The following is a 19,231-nucleotide window of genomic DNA, read 5'->3' on the forward strand; positions in this document are numbered from 1 at the left end:
CTTTGCCGACTTTCAGCAAAAGTTCAAGCACAGTGTCAAAAAGATCAAAGAAGCATTTTAAGCAGCAGCCTTTTGACAGCCAACGCACATCAATGTGAAGAAGCAAGCGTACAAACTCTTGCTTGTTATCTTGGCAAAACTGGCGAAATATTCTGCTATTGAATAGATGAGCTTTAATTTTGTTGATAGCAGATATTACAAGAGTCATGCTTGAAAAAAGTCACTGGCTGAGGTTTTTGGCTGCGAGATAACAATGAATCACACAATGGATCGCAAACAGACTTCGAATTTTTTTTCCATAAATGTCACTAACCAGCATGGCGACCTGTCATATATGGTGCTCCATCTGTTGCAGAAGAAATCATGTTCCTAATCAGAATACTTTTATCCTCAATATACATTTTGAGCTCATCGCAGATTGATTCTCCGTCAATATTTGTTTTTAACTTTTTTCAAAAGAGGATTTCTTCATAAGCTTTTCCATTTTTGATAAACTGTACATGTGACATCAGCAATACCTCGTTGTCTCACACAGTTGAATCATCCAATTGTATCCCAAATTCTAATTTTTGTAGCTCTGTGCGTAGTTGATACTCAATGTCTTCACTCATTTTGTCAATACAACAAGCTACAGAGTTATTACTCGGAGGAATTGATTTTAAAATACTGGTATCCATTTTGAGAACAGTGGTGAGTACTTCTGATACAGCAGGCATTATTGATCTTTCGCTAGTTGTATGAGATTTCCCACACTTTGCTGCTTATAACATTTCCAAAATGATAGCAATGAGATCGCTATCAAAGTCATGTTTTAGCTTGGTAAATGACGCGAATGTGGAATACTTTTTAAATACTTCTTTCACCTTCTGGAACTGAGTACAGGTTTCCCCTGCCATTCGAAGGTAGAGCGTTCCTATGAAACGGTTCGTAAGCCGGAATGTCGTAAAGCGAAGAAGCAATTACTATTTATTTATATGGGAAAAATTTGTGAGCGTTCGCAGACCCAAAAATAACCTACCAAATCATGCCAAATAACACATAAAACCTAAAATAACAGTAACGTATAGTAAAAGCAGGAATGATATAAATACACAGCCTATATAAAGTAGAAATACTTTTCCACAATCATTACCGGCACAGATCTTCGTAGTGAAAATCTCACGCAAGCGCCGTCGGCAGAAAATCTCACGCAAGTGCTGTTGGCAAAAACACGGCGCAAGCACTCTCCAGTAATCTTTAAACTATGAAGCTGCCAAATCATACCAAATATCAGGTAAAAATACACAGCCGATATAAAGTAGAAATAATGTATGTACAGTGTAGTATCACTTACCGGAATTGAGACAGCGCAGAGCACACTGATGATGGTGTGTTAGGCTGAGTTGTTGCAGGCTGGGTGGTGCAGTGGCCCCCACCCTCCGGGCCACCAACCGATACATTGCCGCGAAGCACGCAGGGGTCCAGCGGTAGCCGGGACGCACCCAGCACATCTTTAAGAAAAAAGCCGAAATAAACATGCTAATTAATTACGTGTGGGGCGGCACCTAATTAATTAGCATGTTTATTTCGTCTTTTTTTCTTAAAAATGTGCTGTGTGCCTCCCGGCTACTGCTGCATTCTCCGCGAATTGGTACAGTATCTGTCCGCGGCCTGGGTGTTGGGGTGGTGAGACACTGGGGTGTCATCTCGTTGTCTGTTTCCATTAGAGCAGGCAGCTCATCTTCTCCTATGACTGCCCGCCTCGATGTCGAAGGTCGAGGTTCGTCGTCTGCTGTGGCTGATGTGGAAGACTTGCTTGACTGCTGAGCCTTGCGCATTTTTCTATCATACAGTTGTCTGTAAGGACTCAAAGAATCTTGCAAATATCCCCTAAACCTACGTACCCTTTCAAAATTAAAGTCGTACTTTATCATTACTCATTTGGTTTCGATTGTTATCCTTTCCTCTTCCAATTGCATCAGCTCTTCATCTATCAGTTCTTGGTCATGGGATGCCAAAACCTCTTCAACATCATCTTCGTCAGCTTCTACAAGCCAAACTCACTTTGTCCTTGCTTCGTTCACCACAATCGAAACGTCTAGTTTCGTCTAGTTATATCTAGTTTTACGCTAAGTGTAACACTCTTATGAGCTCTTTCAGGCTTTTCCGACACCATAGAACTCATCTTGCAAACGACTGCTCACAGGCTCGTGTTAAAGCAATGCTGGCGAGAATCCGGGGAGAGCGGCTGCTCGGGGCGCGCGCTGCTTTTTTTCGCGCGCTGAATTTTTTTCTTAACAGTGAAAACATCTTCTGAAAGTGAAAACAGGGTACTAATGTAGGTCTTTCGTAACAGTGAGGTTTCGTAAAGTGAACGTTTGAAAAGCGGGGGACACCTGTAATACCATAAGTAGCCTTTTCAGGGTGTCTTTTCTGGAAGTGTTCCTGCAATCTTGATGGCTTCATTAGATCATCATCGTAGCTTGTCACAGCAGACAGCCAGCCACTCTAGTGTTGTTTGGTTGATGTTGAGCAGGTCAGTGTCAGCTGAATCAGGTGAGAGTGGGCAGTTGCGCAGAAGGTGTTCAATGTTCTGCACCCTTTCGCCACACTCATAGGATTCACTGGTCTTTAAACCCCACTTCACCAAATTGTCTCCCGTCCTACAAACTCCCGCTCTCGCTCTGTTGAGAGTGCACCACTTCTGTCTGTCAAGCAGTGCCCCGTCTGGTAACATTTCTGTGGGGTCTTGCACTGTATTGTTTGGTCGGATTCTGTCTTCTGTTTGTTGCCAGAGGTCAATCCTGTATGTTTGGGGGGATGTTCCGTGTGGTAGTTCCTCCACTGTAGCAAAGCTTTTCCTCGATTTTAGGCGGTTGGAAACTGACACATGATGATGTAGTGGGTGCCGTGGATCCGAGTTCTGTTTACCTTTTTCAATTTTTGTTGTAGTGTGTCTTCGGATCTCTGGGGGAGCAATGCCTGCAAGTCTGTAAATGATGTTAGTGGGTGTGGGGCGTAGTGTGCCCGTGATTATTCGGCAGGCTTCGTTAAGCAACGGGTCTATTTTCTTCGCATGGGCTGATCTGCCCCACACAGGTGCACAGTATTCTGCAGGTGCATAGCGGAGTGCTAGGGCAGTTGATCTAAGTGTGTGAGCATTAGCTCCCCATTTCGTGCCTGCTATTTTTTTCAAGAGGGGATTGCGAGAGCCAACTTTCCCTCGGAGTTTTTGGATGTGGGTGGCAAATGAGTGCGTCCTATCCAGTGTCACGCCCAGGTAGATTGGAGTCGGATGGTGGTTGAGCTCCTTCCCACACCAGAAGACCTTGAGTTTCCAAGCTGCTTCTCGATTCCTCAAGTGGAATGCACACACTTGAGTTTTTGATGGATTTGGGTTCAGAGACCATTTTCAATCATACTGCTTCATTGCTTCGAGGACTGCCGTAAGTCGTACTTCAACTTCTTGGAAGGAGTTAGCTTGTGTTGCTATGCATAGGTCGTCTGCATAGATAAACCTGCGTGTGTTAGGAAAGATTGGTTGGTTGTTTGTGTAGACATTAAATGGTAGAGGTGCCAGGACTGATCCCTGTGGTAGTCTGTTCTTTTGTGGATGCCACCTAATCTTAATTCCATTCATTCCTACATAAAATCTACGATTTTCTAGGAGGCTTCTTATTACTTTGACTGTGGTTTCGTTCTTTAACATTTTAGATAATTTCAGTAGAAGGCCTCTGTGATTCAGTGTCGTATGCTGCTGTTAAGTCAACGAATACTGCCCCTGTAATTTGTCGCATTTCAAGGCCATCCTCAATATACTGGGTCGAGTTCAGGACTTGACTGCAGAAAGAGCGGCCTGGCCTGAACCCGGCTTGGTCTGGTGTTAGAAGATCTTTGACTAAGGGATATTCTTTTCAGTATGAGTCTCTCGTAGAGTTTATAGAGGGTGCAGAGCAAGGAAATCGGTTTGTAGTTTTTAGGAATGTTGGTGTCTTTATTGGGTTTTAGGAGAACAACTTTGGCTCTTCTCCACGTTTTAGGTATCTTTAATGATCTTAGGCAACAGCTAAAAAGGGACAGAAGCCAGTGGAGTGCTTTAGATTAGATTATGAGGACACACAGTCCTATTTTATTGTCATTTAATAATGCATGCATTAAGAAATGATACAATGTTTCTTCAGAATGATATCACATGACAAACCGACTGAAAAACTGACAAAAACCACATAATTATAACATATAGTTACAACAGTGCAAAGCAATACCATAATTTGATAAAGAACAGACCACGGGCACGGTAAAAAGTCTCAAAGTCTCTCGAAAGTCCCATCATCTCACGCAGACGGTGAACCTCCAGTGCCGCAAACTTGCCGATTCAGCATCCTGGAAGCATCCGACCACAGTCCGACTCCGAGTCCATCTGAAAACTCCGAGTCTCCGACACCGAGCACCATCTCTGCCGAGCGCTTTGACCCTGGCCCCGGCAACAGGCAATAGGCAAAGCCGGGGATTTGGGGCCTTCCCCTCCGGAGATTCTCGATCGCACAGTAGCAGTGGCAGCGAAGCGGGCATTTCAGAAGTTTCTCCAGGTGTTCCTCCGTGCTTCTCACGGCTGTCTGCATCAAATCAGGATTGTGCACGGCCCCTAGTTAACACATACGCTATCATTCGGACCGGCTGTGTGCACTGCGTCGCGCCGCCATCTTCTCCTCCCTCCTCCCTCCTAGGTCCTAGATGTTTAAGGAATTCATTAAGAATCCCATCTATGCCAGCAGCTTTGTTGGATTTTAGCTGTGATACTTCATCCTTTAATTCTTCTAGGGTGAGAGGTGGGAAGTTGTTATTCCTGTTTGAGAGAGCTGACTCTATCTCCTGAGATGCTTTTTTCTTTTGTCTCCGTTCCTTGTTATTTGGTTGAACATTTAGTATTAGTTGGTGGGCAACCTGATTGGGTGTTACGGCAGCAATTCTCTGTGGTGGTCTATTGTCTGAGTTGAGTTTCCGAACAGTTGCCCATGCCTTCTTACTGTTCTTGGTCATGTCTGTTTTCTATCAGTTCCTGCCAATGCTGCTCTCTCTCTTGGCTCAGTAGGGACAGAACTGACTCTCCCATTTCAATTGTCTTGACCAAATGGGTCTTGGTCGTCTAAGTTGACATACTCATCATAACTTTGCTTGATATCACTAGTCAATCCCTGAATATATTTGGTTCTGCAGCCTCCAGGTATGTTGTGCTGTGGTACTTTCCAGATTAGTCGGACAAATTCATCATAATGATCAGGTTCTGGTGGTATGGTATCGATAAGTTGATCAAGGGATTCTGCAAAAGATGTCCAATTCGCTTTTCTCAGGTTAAATCTTGGTAGGTACAGTACTTTGATGGTACAGGTCTCAGAACTGGAAGGGATTCTACCTGGACTGGATGGTGTTGGGATTTGGGTATATGTTGGAGGACTGTTCGTGTGAAGAGGTTGGAGCTTGCCGAGGTAACAAAGGCAAGGTCTGGGTTGTATCCTTTTCTCCATCTGGCACTTGTGAAGGTAGGGGTGTCCTTTGACTCGTATAGTAGCTCAAGGCTGTTGTTTAGAGCCCATGGTACAACTTCTTCTCCATTTGCATCGTCATCTTCATATCCCCAGTTGGTGCTATGGCTATTAAAGTCACCAATAATGAGGTACATTTTGCCCTGGAGATCTAGGTTAGGTGGCCACATGAATGGTTCATTAGGGGGTTCATAGACCAAGATGATATTTATGTGTTTTGTTTCGACTTTCAGAAGTTCCATTGAGCCAGCTTGGATGTTTGCTGTGCTCACTACTATAGATTTCTCTTCAACAAAGATTGCACTTCCATAAGTTTGGCTAGGGGTGTCAATAGCCAAGTGTATTCCTGGTACATAGGGTTGGTTGTTCAGCCTATGAGTTTCTTGTATGCACAAGATGTCTGGTTTTAAGTTTGCCAGGATTTCTGCTTTACTGTGGCTGAAGCCTTCGATGTTGTGGCTACCGATTTCCATGATTTCCAGTGGGCCGAGGGTTTATCCTTTTACCACCCACTGGATCACTTGGTCTGGCTTTATTAGATAGTACAGTATTACAAATAAGACACATGGATTGTCATGATCTGACAGGAGCATAATAAAACCATACACCAGGTATGTAACATTGTATTGATGCACTTCCTGTAGTTCTGTTTCTTAGCAGGATTAGAATTCAAGGCTTTGGGGCCAGCTGGTAGCGCAATGACATTGGTGCCAGACCCAGAAGTGGAGGTTCCTGGGTTCTAAACCAGTCGGGTCCGCTCCCGAGTACATTTTCCACCTGTGCTGGGTTGAGTGTCGAGATCACAACCCGACCTCGTAAAACAAAGGGAAAAATACGGCGAAAATGTCTGTGTGAGGAGTGGCGTGCCACACAGTCTCTCTCTCTCGCTCCGCGCCTTATAAAAAGCCATGAAAAAGACATCATCATGGACACACGCACGCACAGACTCACACGCATGCACGCAGGCACACGCCAAAAAAAAAGAAAGAATTCAAGGCTTCAGACTCAGGGATTGCGCCATACATATTTATCCATCGTTAGTGAAGCTAAATTAAAATTTAAAAATTAACATAAACAGGTCTCATGCTTCAAGTTAGGGTGCTGCTTAGAGCCCCCCCGCCCCCCCGACGACTTCTATTTTTCTAATGCCCCCTTAGGACACGTAACCGCCCCCATTGGGAATCACTGCCCTACACCCTTCCTGTAATGGGGCAACCAGAAATGAATATAGTACTCCAGATGCGGCCTGACCAGTTTTATTAATCTGTGACATAACTTCCTGACTCTTGAACTCAGTACCTTAACTGATAAAGGCAAGCATGTCATATTTTTACCAACTTTTCGACCTTTGCGACCATTTGTAGGGAGCTGTGGACTAGGACCCCAAGATTTCTCTATATTAATGCTATTCCTGCTATTAACTGTATTAACTTTATATTTGACCTCCCAAAGTGTAACACCTCATGTTTGGTCACCCCCCCCACCCCCGGATCTCCAAAGTTCTACAGAATAAGGTCTCAGCCTGCCCAGCATCCTCCCAAAAACTCAGGTCCTCAAGTCTTCGTAAATCTTTTTACCAATTCTCCTGGAGAGTAAAATAGCAAGGCAGTGTTCATGGACTATTCAGAAATCTGATGGTGGAGAGAAAGCATCTGTTCCTAAATTGTTGCTTGGGTCCTCCCCAATGTTAGTAAGAAGAAGAGGGCATGTCCTGGATGGTGAGGTCCTTAGTGACAGATGCCACCTTCTTGAGGCATCGCCTTTGATTGTGGAGAGTGTTGTGCTTGTGATGGAGTCGGTTAAGTCTACATCCCTCTGCAGCCCCACATGAATACGAGGGAATGGAGGGCTATGTATGATACACAGAAGGACGTCAAAAGGTACAAGCTTGCATCGAGATTGGCACAACATCATGGGCCTAATGGCCTGCCCAATGCTGTTCTCTTCTATTTTATGTTTCCCCCTCTCCCCTCTGCCCTCTGCCCCTTCCCCCCTCCCCCCAACTGCAGGTTGGAGCTCAGCAGAGGCTGCCCTGACAGACTCCCACAAGATGCTGTGTGGCATCGTGATGCTTCTCTGCCCTGGCATGCTGACATTTGGGAACAGCCAGCCTGAGCTGACCTCCCCTCCGAACTCAGGTAACTTCTATTTCCCAATTTCTGGATCTCGGTTTCTAGACCCACAGATCCTGCTGATTTGCTGTTGATAAGGTGGTTAAGGAGGCATATGGTATGTAGCCCTTCATTAGCTGGGGGATTAAGAGGCATGAAGTAATGTTGCAGCTTTTGTTGAGATATGTTGAAGTTGTATATGACGTTGGTGGGGCCTAATTTGGAGTATTGTGTACAATTCTTGTCACCTTCCTACAGGAAAGGTATCAATAAGATTGAAAGAGTACAGAGTAAATTTACAAGGATGTTGCCAGGATTTGAGGACCTGAGATATGGGGAAAGGTTGAATTGGTTAGGACTTTATTCCCTGGAGTGTATGAGAATGAGCGGAGATTTGATTTTATCATTTACAAGTGCAGCATGGTAACAGGTCTTTCTGGCCCAACTAGCCTGCAGCAATCAATAACACCCATGTGACTTACTAATTCGTACATCTTTGGATCTTTGGAGGAAAAGAGAGCACCTGGATGAAGCCCATGCATTCATGGGATGAATGTACAAGCCACTGACAAATAGTGGCGGAAATTGAACCCAAGATGCTGACGCTCTAACAGTGCTATGGTAATCACTATACTACCGTGACAATTCTTATAGAGGTATACGAAATTATGAGGAGTATACATAGGGTGAATACATGTAGATTTTTCTCCCCCCCCCCCCCCCCCAGGGGTAGGTGAGGCTAGAGCTAGAAGTTGTAGGTTAAGGGTGAAAGGTGAAATATTTTAAGGGGTATCTCAGGGAGAACTTCACTCAGAGTGGTGCAAGTGTGGAGTAATCTGCCAGCAGAGGTAGTGGATGTGGATTCAATTGTAATATTAAAGAGATGTTTGGATAAGTACATGAATGAGAGAGGTATGGGGGGTATGGTTTAGGTGCAGGTAGATGGGACTAGCAGAAGATCAGGTCAGCATGGACTAGATGGCCTGAAGGGCCTGTTTCTGTGATGTAATGTTCTATGACAATAAAACTCTAGTTAGACTACATTTGGCGTATTCTGTTCAGTTCTGGTTGCCTCATTAAAGGAAGGAAGGATGTGGAAGGTTTAGAGAGGATGCAGAGGAGATTTACCAGGATGCTGCCAGGATTAGAGAGTATGTTTTATGAGGAAAGGTTGAGTGAGCTGGGGCTTTTCTCTCTGGAGTGAAAGAGGGTGAGAGGTAATTTGATAGCGATATACAAGATGACAAGAGATCGAGTAGATGGTCAGAGACTTTTTTTCCAGCGTGGCAACGGCCAATCCCAGAGGACATCTGTTTAATGTGTTTGGAGGGAAGTTTAGGGGGGATGTTAGAGGTATGTCTTTTTACACAGGTGTATTGGTTTATTATCATATGTACTGAGATGCAGTGAAAAGCTTGTCTTCCGTACTGTTCACACGGATCAGATCATTACACAGTGTATTGAGGTAGAACAAGGTAAAATAATAACAGAATGCAGAATGAAGTGTCACAGTTACAGAGAAAGTGCAGCGTAGGTAGACAATAAGGTACAAGATCATAATAAGGTAGATTAAGGTCAAGATTCCATTTTATCGAACAAGAGGTCTATTCAAGAGTCTGATAACAGCAGGAGAAAAGCTGTCCTTGATCCTGATAGTGTGTGCTTTCAGGCTTTTGTGCCTGGAATGGACTGCCAGGCATAGTTTTAGAGGACATTTAAGAGATTAATATAGGCAAATGGTTGTAAGAAAAACGGAGGGTTATGGGTAAAACACACCAAACGCTGGAGGAACTCAGCAGATCAGGCAGCATCAATGGAAATGAATAGTTGATGTTTTGAGCTAAGACTCTTCATCAGATTATGGGCTGTATAGGAAGGAAGGGTCAGATTGTTCTTGGAGTAAGTTAAAAGGCCAGCATAACATTGTGGGCTGAAGGACCTCTTCTTGCTATACTGTTGAAGGGACATTAGCTGAGCCAGCATTTAGTTACTCAGTATGGAAGCAGAATCTCAACCCGAAACAACTGTGCTCCATTTCTGTCTGACCCACTGAATTCCTCCAGCAGTTTGTGTTTTCACATTTAATTGTCCTTGCAGTTTAAAAAAAAAAGGCGGGAAGTCTTGTTGCCGCTTTATAAAACTCTGGTTAGGCCATATCTGGAGTATTGCATGCAGTTCTGGTTGCCCCATTTTGCCCCATTACGGGAAGGGTGTCGGGGCTTTGGAGAGGGTGTAGAAGAGGTTCACCAGGATTAGAGAGCATGAGCTATAACGAGAAGTTGGACAATCTTTTGTTGTTTTCTCTGGGGTGGCAGAGGCTGAGGGGAGACCTGATAGGGTTTATAGGATTGAGATGCATAGATAGAGTAGACAGGGAGTAACTTTTTCCCTGGGTTGAAATGCCTAATGCTAGAGGGTATGCATTTAAGGTGAGAAGGAGTAAGTTTAAAGGAGAACTTTTTTTTTACAGAGAGCAGGGAGGGTTCTGGGATGTATCACCAGGGTGGTAATGGAGGCAGGCACAATAGAGGTGTCTAAGAGGCTGTTAGACAGGAACCTGTATATGGAGGAATATGGGCATTGGGTAGGCAGAAAGGATCAGTTTAAGTTAAGCATTTAATTAGTTCAGCACATGATCATGAGCCAAAGGGCCTGTCCCTGTGCTGGACTGTTCTGTGTTCTATGAAATTTTGGTGAGTTGCTGCAGTGTATCTGGTAGATGGTATATCCTGTGTATGAACATAATACAGTAGTACTATGTTCATAATAGTACCCACAATGTTGTGTCGTTCTTTTAAGCTACTTCAAGATCAGTCTAACCATTCCCTCCCACACTGCCATAGCCTTCCATTTTTCTGACATCTGTGCTTATTCAAGAGTCTCTTTTATGTCCTCAATGTGTCTACCTCTACCACCACCCCTGGCAGTGCATTCCATGCATTCGCCATGTCAAAAAACAATTTGTCTCTTCCGTCCCAATGCCCCCCCCCCCCCGTAAACTTTCCTGCACTCACTTTAAACGGGTATCCTGTGTTATTGGCCATTGCTGCCCTGGGAAAAAGATACTACCTGTCCATTCCGTCCATGTCTCTCATAACCTTATACGTTTTTATCAAGTTGCTTCTCATTCTCGTTCACTAGAAAGAGAAAAGCCCTAGCTGGCTCAACCTTTCCTCTCTAATCCAGACAGCATCCTGGTAAATCTCCTCTTCACCCTCTCTAAGGCTTCCACATCCGTCCTATAATGAGATGAACACAACAGAACACAATACTCCGAGTGTGGTCCAATCAGGGTATTATAGAGCTGCAACATTACCTTGATTTCATTCCCACAACTAATAAAGACCAAACCATCATAAACCTTCATAATAACCCTATCAACTTAAGCGGCAACTATGTGCGATCTGTGAACTTTGACCTGTAACTGAGCCTGCTACGAGCGGTGGGAAAAAGAAGTAGGAAGATTGGGATATCAAAACTTTATCTTTTAATGTACAAGAGGACTGTTCATAAGTCTTAATACATTCCTCATATGGCCCAATAGGATTGGTGTAGTTGAGCAGAAAGGCCAGCATGGACTGGGAGAAAAATAGAAATGCAAAATATACCCTTGGTGCAAAAAAAAGCAGGAGTGGTCCCTAGTGTTGCTGTACTGAGATGGTGATTAGGGTTGTGCTGGTTGGTTCAGGAACCGAATGTTTGAAGGGAAGTAGCTGTTCCTGAACCTGGTGGTGTGAGACTTCAGGCTTCTGTACCTCCTGCCCGATGGGAGCTGTGAGAAGATGGGATGGCCCGGATGGAGGGGATCTCTGATGATGGACGTTGCCTTCCTGAGACAGCACCTCCTGTAGACACTACCGATGGTGGGGAGGGAGGGATGTGTCACAACACTCTGCAGCTTCTTACATTACTGCGCATTCGGATTCATGTAGCAAACTATGGTGAAATCATTCAGGACTATTTGTACACCTCCCTCCACCCCCTGCACCCTGCCTCAACCCTCCCCCTTCCTCCACCCCCCCCCCCCCCCGGATTGCAGGGGACAATCTCTACCAGAAGTGGCTTGTGCTGTGCTCTTTGCTCACCTGCTCCCGCCGGTTGGTGCGGCTTCTGACAGGAATCGGGAATACGCAGGAGGCGAAGATGTTCTGCCTGGAGGCCCTGAGACTGACCACCAAATTGCAGTGTGTCCGACCGTAAGCTGAAGGGCCCCTTCTCCGTCTGTACCCCGCCCCCGCTCTCTCTCCTCGCCCTATCTCTGCTTCATAAGAACTAGGAGCAGGTTGTGTAATCTCATCCATAGTGTTATAGAGGACTGAAATAGAGCCCATATCCCTTTAAATCTTTCCTACATCTACCTGTCCTTTTTAAATGTTCTTAATGTACCTGCCTCAACTATTCTTCTGACAGCTTGTTGCATATATGGACCTCTGGGTTGAAAAGTTGCCCTCAGGTCCCCTTTAAATCTTTTCCCTCTTACCTTGAACCTGTGCCCTCTAGTTCTTGATTCCCCAACCTAGGGAAAATGACTGACCACCCAACTTGCCTACACTCATGATTTTATATTCCATAAGGTCACCTCTCAGTCTAGTATGCTTCAGGGGGAAAAGACTGACTGATACTCAGGACCTCAGGACTCTAGGGGAAATGAGTATACATTCACCACTCTTGTGCCCTTCAACATTTTATAGATACTGTTCTCATTTGCACCAGGGGAAAAAGACTGCACATTGACCCTACTTGTAAGACCATAATACTTTGGAGCAGACTTAGGCCATTCAGCCTATCGTGTCTGTTCTGCCATTCAATTATGACTGATTTACTATCACTCAAAGCCCCATTCTCCTGCCTTCTCCCCATAACCTTTGATGCCCTTTTTAATCAAGACCTATCAACTTCTGTTTCCCAATCATCCTCTCCATGTTCACTCTATCTATGCTTCTCAGGATTTTTATGAACCTCATTCTCCTATACATCAATGGAAGAAACACTGTGCACTCACCCTATCTACATCTCTCAGGATTTTATGCACCTCTAACATCACCCCTCAGTCTCTGACACTCATGGGATAAAGGCTGTGACTGTCCACCTTCTCTTTTCTTTTGCTCTTGGTGGGGGGGGGAGAAAGGGCTCCAATGCTCACCCCCCCCACCCTATCATTCTATTCTTCTATTCACCCACTGCCCTGTCTTTCCTGGCAGGTGTGCACAGATTTTAGTGGCCAGTGCAGAGCTGGAGTTGCAGAGGGGCGAGCATGCGGCCTGTGGGCTGGAACTGGAGCGGGTGCTGGAGCTGCTGGAGTCCGAGACAGGTCCGTCCCTGGGAAGGGGTGGGGGAGGTGAGAGGGCAGTGGGGTGTGTGGGGAGAGAAGAGGGGCCAAGTGGACATGAAGAAAGGATGGGCAGTATGGTGCAGATGAAGAGGGGTGGGAGGCGAGTGGAGAGGGGAGTGAGGATAGAGATGGAAAGAGTGGTAATGGGGGTGTGGAGGGAAAAGGGAAGGGGGATGCATGTGGGGAATGGGGACGGTGGAGAAGACGAGTTGGCACGGGTGGATTACAAGGGAGGTGGAGGGGAGAGAGTAGGATCAGAGTGTTGCCCCAACTCACCACTGACACCACCTTCCCCTCTTCCCTACAGAATTTGGTGCTGATACCTCAACCGATGGCAAGGGCAGCAGGAGGAGGATTTGTCCCTCAAAGGGCCGAGTGGTGGAAGTGGAGGGGGAGGGGAATGAGAGGGGAGAGGAGGGGGAAACGGCCTCTGCCTTCCTACGGGTCTGCCACTTTTCACCAGCACCTTACCCTTACCCCTGGGGACAGTCTGCCTCGCCTGAGCTCCAGCCCCGGTCCCTGACCCTGCCCCAGGCCCTGGCACACCCTCCCACCTGCTCCTGCGTCCACTGTACTGACCCCACCCTGTCCTCAACCTGCCTGCGCTGGGCACTGGTCCAGGCCGGCCTGGGACAGCATGAGGAGAGCTGGGCCCTGTTGCAGGCTGTGCTGGAGAGGGCTAGACCGAGGGCTGCTCGCCTACATGATAGCCTGGTCCGAGCACTGCAGGCCTCGCACCTTGCAGGCCGAGGAATGGGTGCCCCAAGACTGGGATGCCGAAGAACAGAGGCCCCAGGAGGCCAAGTGGTCGCTCAGGGTTCCAAAAGCCGTAGGGTGGAGGCTTTGGGCCGTGTAGACCAAGAGATGGGCCCAGCAGGCGGGGAAGACCCTGCAACTGACTCCGCGGTGCTGGGGCCTTGTGAGGCGGCTCGGTCCTACTCGCAGCTGGCCTGGTTGAGCCTGGGCTGCGAGTGGCCGGTCAAGGTCCAGAAGCGACCTCTGGGGGACCTGGAGTGGCTACGGCCAGGCAAAGGGGGCCCCTTGGAACTGGAACTGACCCAGGCCTGGGCCTCCCTGCTGCTGGTGCAGGCCCTGGGCTTGCTGGGTCCCCTGTCCCAAAGGCAGGGATGCAGCCCATTGGGGCTCTTCTCTCCATCCTGGGGCTGGGCACGAGCACAGGGGCAGGGACAGGACCCTCCTTTTCCCTCCCAGGCGAAGGCAGGGCCAGGCCTGAAGCCCCGACGAGAGAAACCTTCTCGTTTCCGGGTGCTTGAGGACAGGTCAGACATGGTTTGTGACCGGCCCAGAGCTTCGGCGCGGACCCGGCTGAGGAAAAAGTTTGACGACAGTGAGGTGGAGTGGGACGGAGACCCAGCTGCAACTCCTGCAGCAGAGGCCTCCCCCTCCACCACCACCACCTCCTCCACCTCCTCAGCCAAAAGTCAAGGCGGAGCTCCTCAGAAACGCCAGTCCAAGGCTCGCAGGCCCCGGCAGGGGGCGGGAAGAGGCAGGCACGAGGCTAAGAGAGGGACGCAGGCCAAGACAGGTGAGTCTAGAGGACGTGGGGGTGAGGGGAAATCAATGGGGGATGGAAGGATGAGGGGTGGGGGCTGTGCTGGGCCTCAGAGGAATTTGACTCCTGGAGGGAGTTTCCTAATCTTCAGGGGGAGGGGAGCCTCCTTGCAATTCCCTATTGTGACCACACTCTTGCCGAGTGACTGAGGTAACTCTCCACAGGTCTCTGAGGAGGGAGAGAGGGAGCCCCACCATCTTACTCCCTTTCTCTTTTGCACTGCTCCCTCATCCTAGGCTCCCGCAGACAGCCGGTAGAGGAGGTGCCTGAGTCCGAGGTGCTGAGGCGATGTGAGGTGGCTCCTCAGAAAAGGCCGAACACACTCACACCGGAGAGGAGGGGGAGACAAATCCCCGGTGATGCCCAGCACCCTCCATCCACACTGGGATTCTCTGCAGGTAGGTGGGAAGGGAGTGAGGGATGCAGCGGGGAGTCAGGTGGAATTTTATCTCTCACCATCCCTCCTCTCTTCCCCCCCCCCCATTTCTCTTTCTTCTCCCCCTCCCCCAGATGTGACTGCGCTGGACTCTGTGTGCTCCTGCCTGACAGAGGCCGTGGCCTCCATTAGCCACTGCCCACCCAGTGGACTGTACGCCAGAGCATGCCGGCTGCTTGCTCTATGTGTGGGCTCTCGGGACCCCCACACCACCGCCTTCCTCCTCAGCGAGTCTCTGGCCATCACCTCCCGTCACCAGATGATGCAGAACCTCCACCGTAAGGCCCTGTGAGTGGGGCAGGGAGAGGGAGGGAGGGAGGAGTGACACTTTGGGCTGTGACTGCATTCACATGCCCCCGCTCTGTCTCATCCTATGATCTCGCTCCACCCACAGGAAGAACAGGAAGGCGCAAGATGCGGATGTGACTGCCCAACTGCAGAAGCTGAGCCTGAGTAACAACAGGAATCCTGGTCCTAATCCCCACTCTCTCTACCTCTCTGAGCTACACTCAGTGTTTCAGTTCCGGGGGGCCGAGCCCAGTGCTTGGGCCCAGGATGGAGCTGCCGCCTTCCGGGAGCAGCTAAGGCACATTCCCGCGGGTAGGGCAGTCGATCTGGCTCTCGGCCCCTCCATCTCTACATGCCTCTGTTGCCTGCCACATCCCTCTGCCTCCCCCCCAACTACCCATCTAAAGTCACACTGATCCTTTCAGTCCACTATAGTGCCCCTCCCCATTGACTTTGCCTGGTTGGAGGGAGAAGTGAGACCCTCCCCCTCCAACTCCCACCATTCCCTGTGATTAAACCCCTGCCACCTTTCTCTGCTCCCCCATCAATCCCCCCCCTGCTTTAGCCCTCCTCTTGTCTGCCATATCCAGATGTCGTCTACCTCTTGAACCCACTGGTGGGTGGGTGGATGGAGGGGTGAGACCCTTATTTTCAGTCCCCCATGCTAACCCTCCTGTTCCCTGTACCCACTCCATCGAGACATGAGGGGTGACCCTTCCTCCCCCCCTCAGTGACACCCTCCCCCACCCACAGGCCAGACATGGTGGTCTCCCTGTTGGTCACCCTGGTCAGAGGGAGAGTAGAAACCCACCTCCCCCACTCCCACTTTATTTAATCCTCTCCCTCTCTCTCCCTTGCCCCTTTAATCCTCCATGTTAGACGTAGTTGTCTCCCTGTTGTTGTCACTGGTGGAAGGAGGAAGGGTTGAGACGCCCACCTTTGATCCCCCGCAATAATTCCCCTATTCTTTGCCCCTTGTCCAGATGTGGTGGTGTTCTTGTTGCTCTCAGTGGGGTGGGACTGTTACCTTCCATCTCCCGTGGTAACCCTTCTGTTCTCTGCCCCTTGTCCAGATGTGATGGTGTGCCTGTTGACGTTGGCTGCTGTGGGCCCGCACGACGCAGGAGATGTGCTCCTATTCACCAGGCTGGAGAAGGGCAGGGTGCCCATCAGTGTCCAGATACCCACAGAAAGCGGCACAGTGAGTGGTCAGTGAGGAGGGAGGGGATCGCGGAACCTTGGGTCCAGACCCTGCAGGCATAACCGGCTTGAGCTCTCTGTCTCATCTCATAAACCCACGTCCCCGAGGGCAGACAGTGTTCAACCTGGCCAGACTTGCCAACAAATTATTATTTGGTTTGTTATTGTCACACATACTGAGGTACAGTTTTGTGTGCCTTCCACAAACATCATTTCATCACATCGATACAAGGGAAAAACAGTAACCAAATGCAGAATCACAAACACGGGATTCTGCAGCTACTGGAAATCCGAGTCACCCTCTAACCCCCCCACCCCACACACACACACACACACACACACCCCCACATACCCCTCTACCCTCCCTTCCCCGCCCCCACTCTCCACACAGGCCACATCTGGAGTATTGAGTACAGTTCTGGTCACCCCATCACAGGAAGGGTGTGGGGGCTTTGGAGAGGGAGCAGAGGAGGTTCACCTGGATGCTGCCTGGATTAGAGAGCATGTGCTATAAGGAGAGGTTCAACCAACTGGAGTTTTCTCCGGAGTAGCAGAAGCTAAGGGGAGACCTGATAGAGGTTTATAAGATTGAGAGATATAGCTAGAGTAGACAGTATCTTTTTCCTAGGGTTGAAATGTCTAATACCATGCATTTAAGGTGAGAGAGAGGTACTTACAAGAGGCAAGATTTTTTTTTATATATACACAGAGTGGTGGGTGTCTGGAATATCCTGGCAGGGATGGTGGTAGAGGCAGATACAATAGAGGCATTTAAGAAGCTGTTAGACACATGGGTGTACAGGGAATGGAGGATATGGACATTATATAGGTAGAATGGATTCAGTCTAATTTGAGATTGTGGTCAGCACAGTCAAGGTGGGCCTAAAGGCCTGTTCCTGTGATGTACTGTTCTGTGAGGACACAGCCCAAGCTGTGTGGATTGATCAGGTCTCTTCCTATGGAAGGGAGGATTGGGACTGTGGAGACTGGAGCCAGGAAGAGTAACAGAGTCACTGCTCCCTCCTAGGTCTCGGTCAGCTCGCTGCTGGCAGAGTTTGATGCCATCCTGAAGGAGCAGAAGGAGATCAGCAACGTGTCGGAGCTGAAGGCTTGGTGGGAGGGACGGACTGCCCTGGACCGGCGGATGAAGGTGGGTGCTGTGGGGGGGTGGAGACCCCTCTCTCCGACAGACACCCCTGGACCAATGGGAGAGGGGAACTGGGGCTGAAAAAGAAGGGATGGACTCCTCTGGACCAATGAGGAGTGAGGACTGGGAGGAAGAGAAGAGGGATGGGCCTCTCTGGAAAAATGGGGAGTGGACTGGGGTGGGGAGAAGAGAAGGGATGGACGCCTGGACCCATTGTGGGGGGGAGAGGAGGGGGGAACAAATTGCACTGTGCATGTGAGGATGGTTATTGGTGTTGCATTCTCCCTCTGGAGTGGAGGCACTGGGTACTGCTTCCCCTGTGTGTGAGGGATGGGGTTGAAGGGGTTGTTGCCTCTCTGCTAGAACCCTCCTCTAACTGCTCTCTCCTCTTTACCTCCCCCCTCCCTTCACCCCTTTCCCCTCTTGCTCTCTTCTCCTAACCTTCCCCCATCACCACCCCTTCCCACTCTTGCCCCTCCCCTTCAACTCTTTACCATCCTTTCTCTCTCCTTTCCCGCCGACTCCTATGCTGCCCTACACCCCTTTTCCCGTGCCTCACATAGCACTTAGTGGATTCTCTGGAGACCGGTGTGCTGGGCTGCTGGAGGTGTCTGCTGCTGCCTAGTTGCCCGGACACCCAGCTACAGCAGGAAGCAGAGGCTTTTGGCCGTTTCCTGGAAGAGAGGGGCTACCAGTACAAGCACCAGGACCTGCTCAAGGTAGGTGACTACAGAGCTGTACAATACAGGAACAGGCCCTTTGGCCCACTGTGTCTGTGCCGTCCATGTTGCCAGATTAAACTAATCTTTCTGCCAACAGCGATCATATCCCTTCATTCCCTGCATTTCCATTTTAAATGCCTCTATGGTATCTGCTTCCACCACCATCACCCCTGGCAGCACATTTGCGGGCACCCACCACTTTCCATGTGTTTAAAAAAACTTGTCCTACACATCTCCTTTGAACTTGCCCCCTCTCACTTTAAATGCATTTTCTCTGGGATTAGACATTTCCACTCTGGGGAGAAAGATACCAGCTGTCTACTCTATCTATGCCTCTCATAATCCTATCAATTTTTCTCAGGTCTCCCCTCAGCCTCCACCATTCCAGAGAAAACAAGCCAAGTTTGTCCAACCTCTCGTTATAGCTCATGCCCGCTAATCCAGGCAGCATCCTATGTGTGTCCTAGCTTCTTCCCAGGATGTTCATCTCCATACTGGAGGCTCCAATGGACGGAAACAGACCCTATAACACACCAAGTCCACACTGACCAGCCATCCATCTACACTTATCCTGTCCATACCCTTCCCTACCTTACTAATCCAAGTGCTGGTCTAGATATATACAGAGCAATACAACACAGATACAGGCCATTTGGCCCAACTATCCATGCTGCCCACCCAACTTGTCCCCAATTTCCTGTGTTCGGTCCATGTCTTTCCAAGCCCTGGCTTAACCAATTCTTCTGGCAACTTCTTTCATAAACTCACCACCCTCTACGTGAAGAAGTTGCCCCTCAGCTTCCTTTTAAATCTTTTCCCCTTATCCAAAACCTATGGCCCCTAGTTTTATACTCTCCTACCCTAGGGAGAACATTGCAACCATCCACCTTATCTACACGT

The 19,231-nt window shown here is 48.7% G+C and overlaps 1 protein-coding gene across 1 annotated transcript in view; it reads left to right on the forward strand.

The window, feature by feature from the left end:
- espl1 (extra spindle pole bodies like 1, separase) overlaps positions 1 to 19,231 on the forward strand; it is a 63,605-nt gene that overhangs the window by 28,708 nt on the left and 15,666 nt on the right. The window contains exons 14-23 of the mRNA XM_072248971.1: positions 7,532 to 7,660; positions 11,673 to 11,829; positions 12,835 to 12,944; positions 13,273 to 14,511; positions 14,775 to 14,936; positions 15,049 to 15,262; positions 15,369 to 15,574; positions 16,336 to 16,463; positions 17,490 to 17,612; positions 18,173 to 18,328. Coding sequence (XP_072105072.1) covers positions 7,532 to 7,660; positions 11,673 to 11,829; positions 12,835 to 12,944; positions 13,273 to 14,511; positions 14,775 to 14,936; positions 15,049 to 15,262; positions 15,369 to 15,574; positions 16,336 to 16,463; positions 17,490 to 17,612; positions 18,173 to 18,328 — 2,624 coding nt within the window. The remainder of the gene's footprint in view (positions 1 to 7,531; positions 7,661 to 11,672; positions 11,830 to 12,834; positions 12,945 to 13,272; positions 14,512 to 14,774; positions 14,937 to 15,048; positions 15,263 to 15,368; positions 15,575 to 16,335; positions 16,464 to 17,489; positions 17,613 to 18,172; positions 18,329 to 19,231) is intronic.

Source organism: Mobula birostris, chromosome X (genome assembly GCF_030028105.1).
Source record: "Mobula birostris isolate sMobBir1 chromosome X, sMobBir1.hap1, whole genome shotgun sequence".
Taxonomy (NCBI): Eukaryota; Metazoa; Chordata; class Chondrichthyes; order Myliobatiformes; family Myliobatidae; genus Mobula; species Mobula birostris.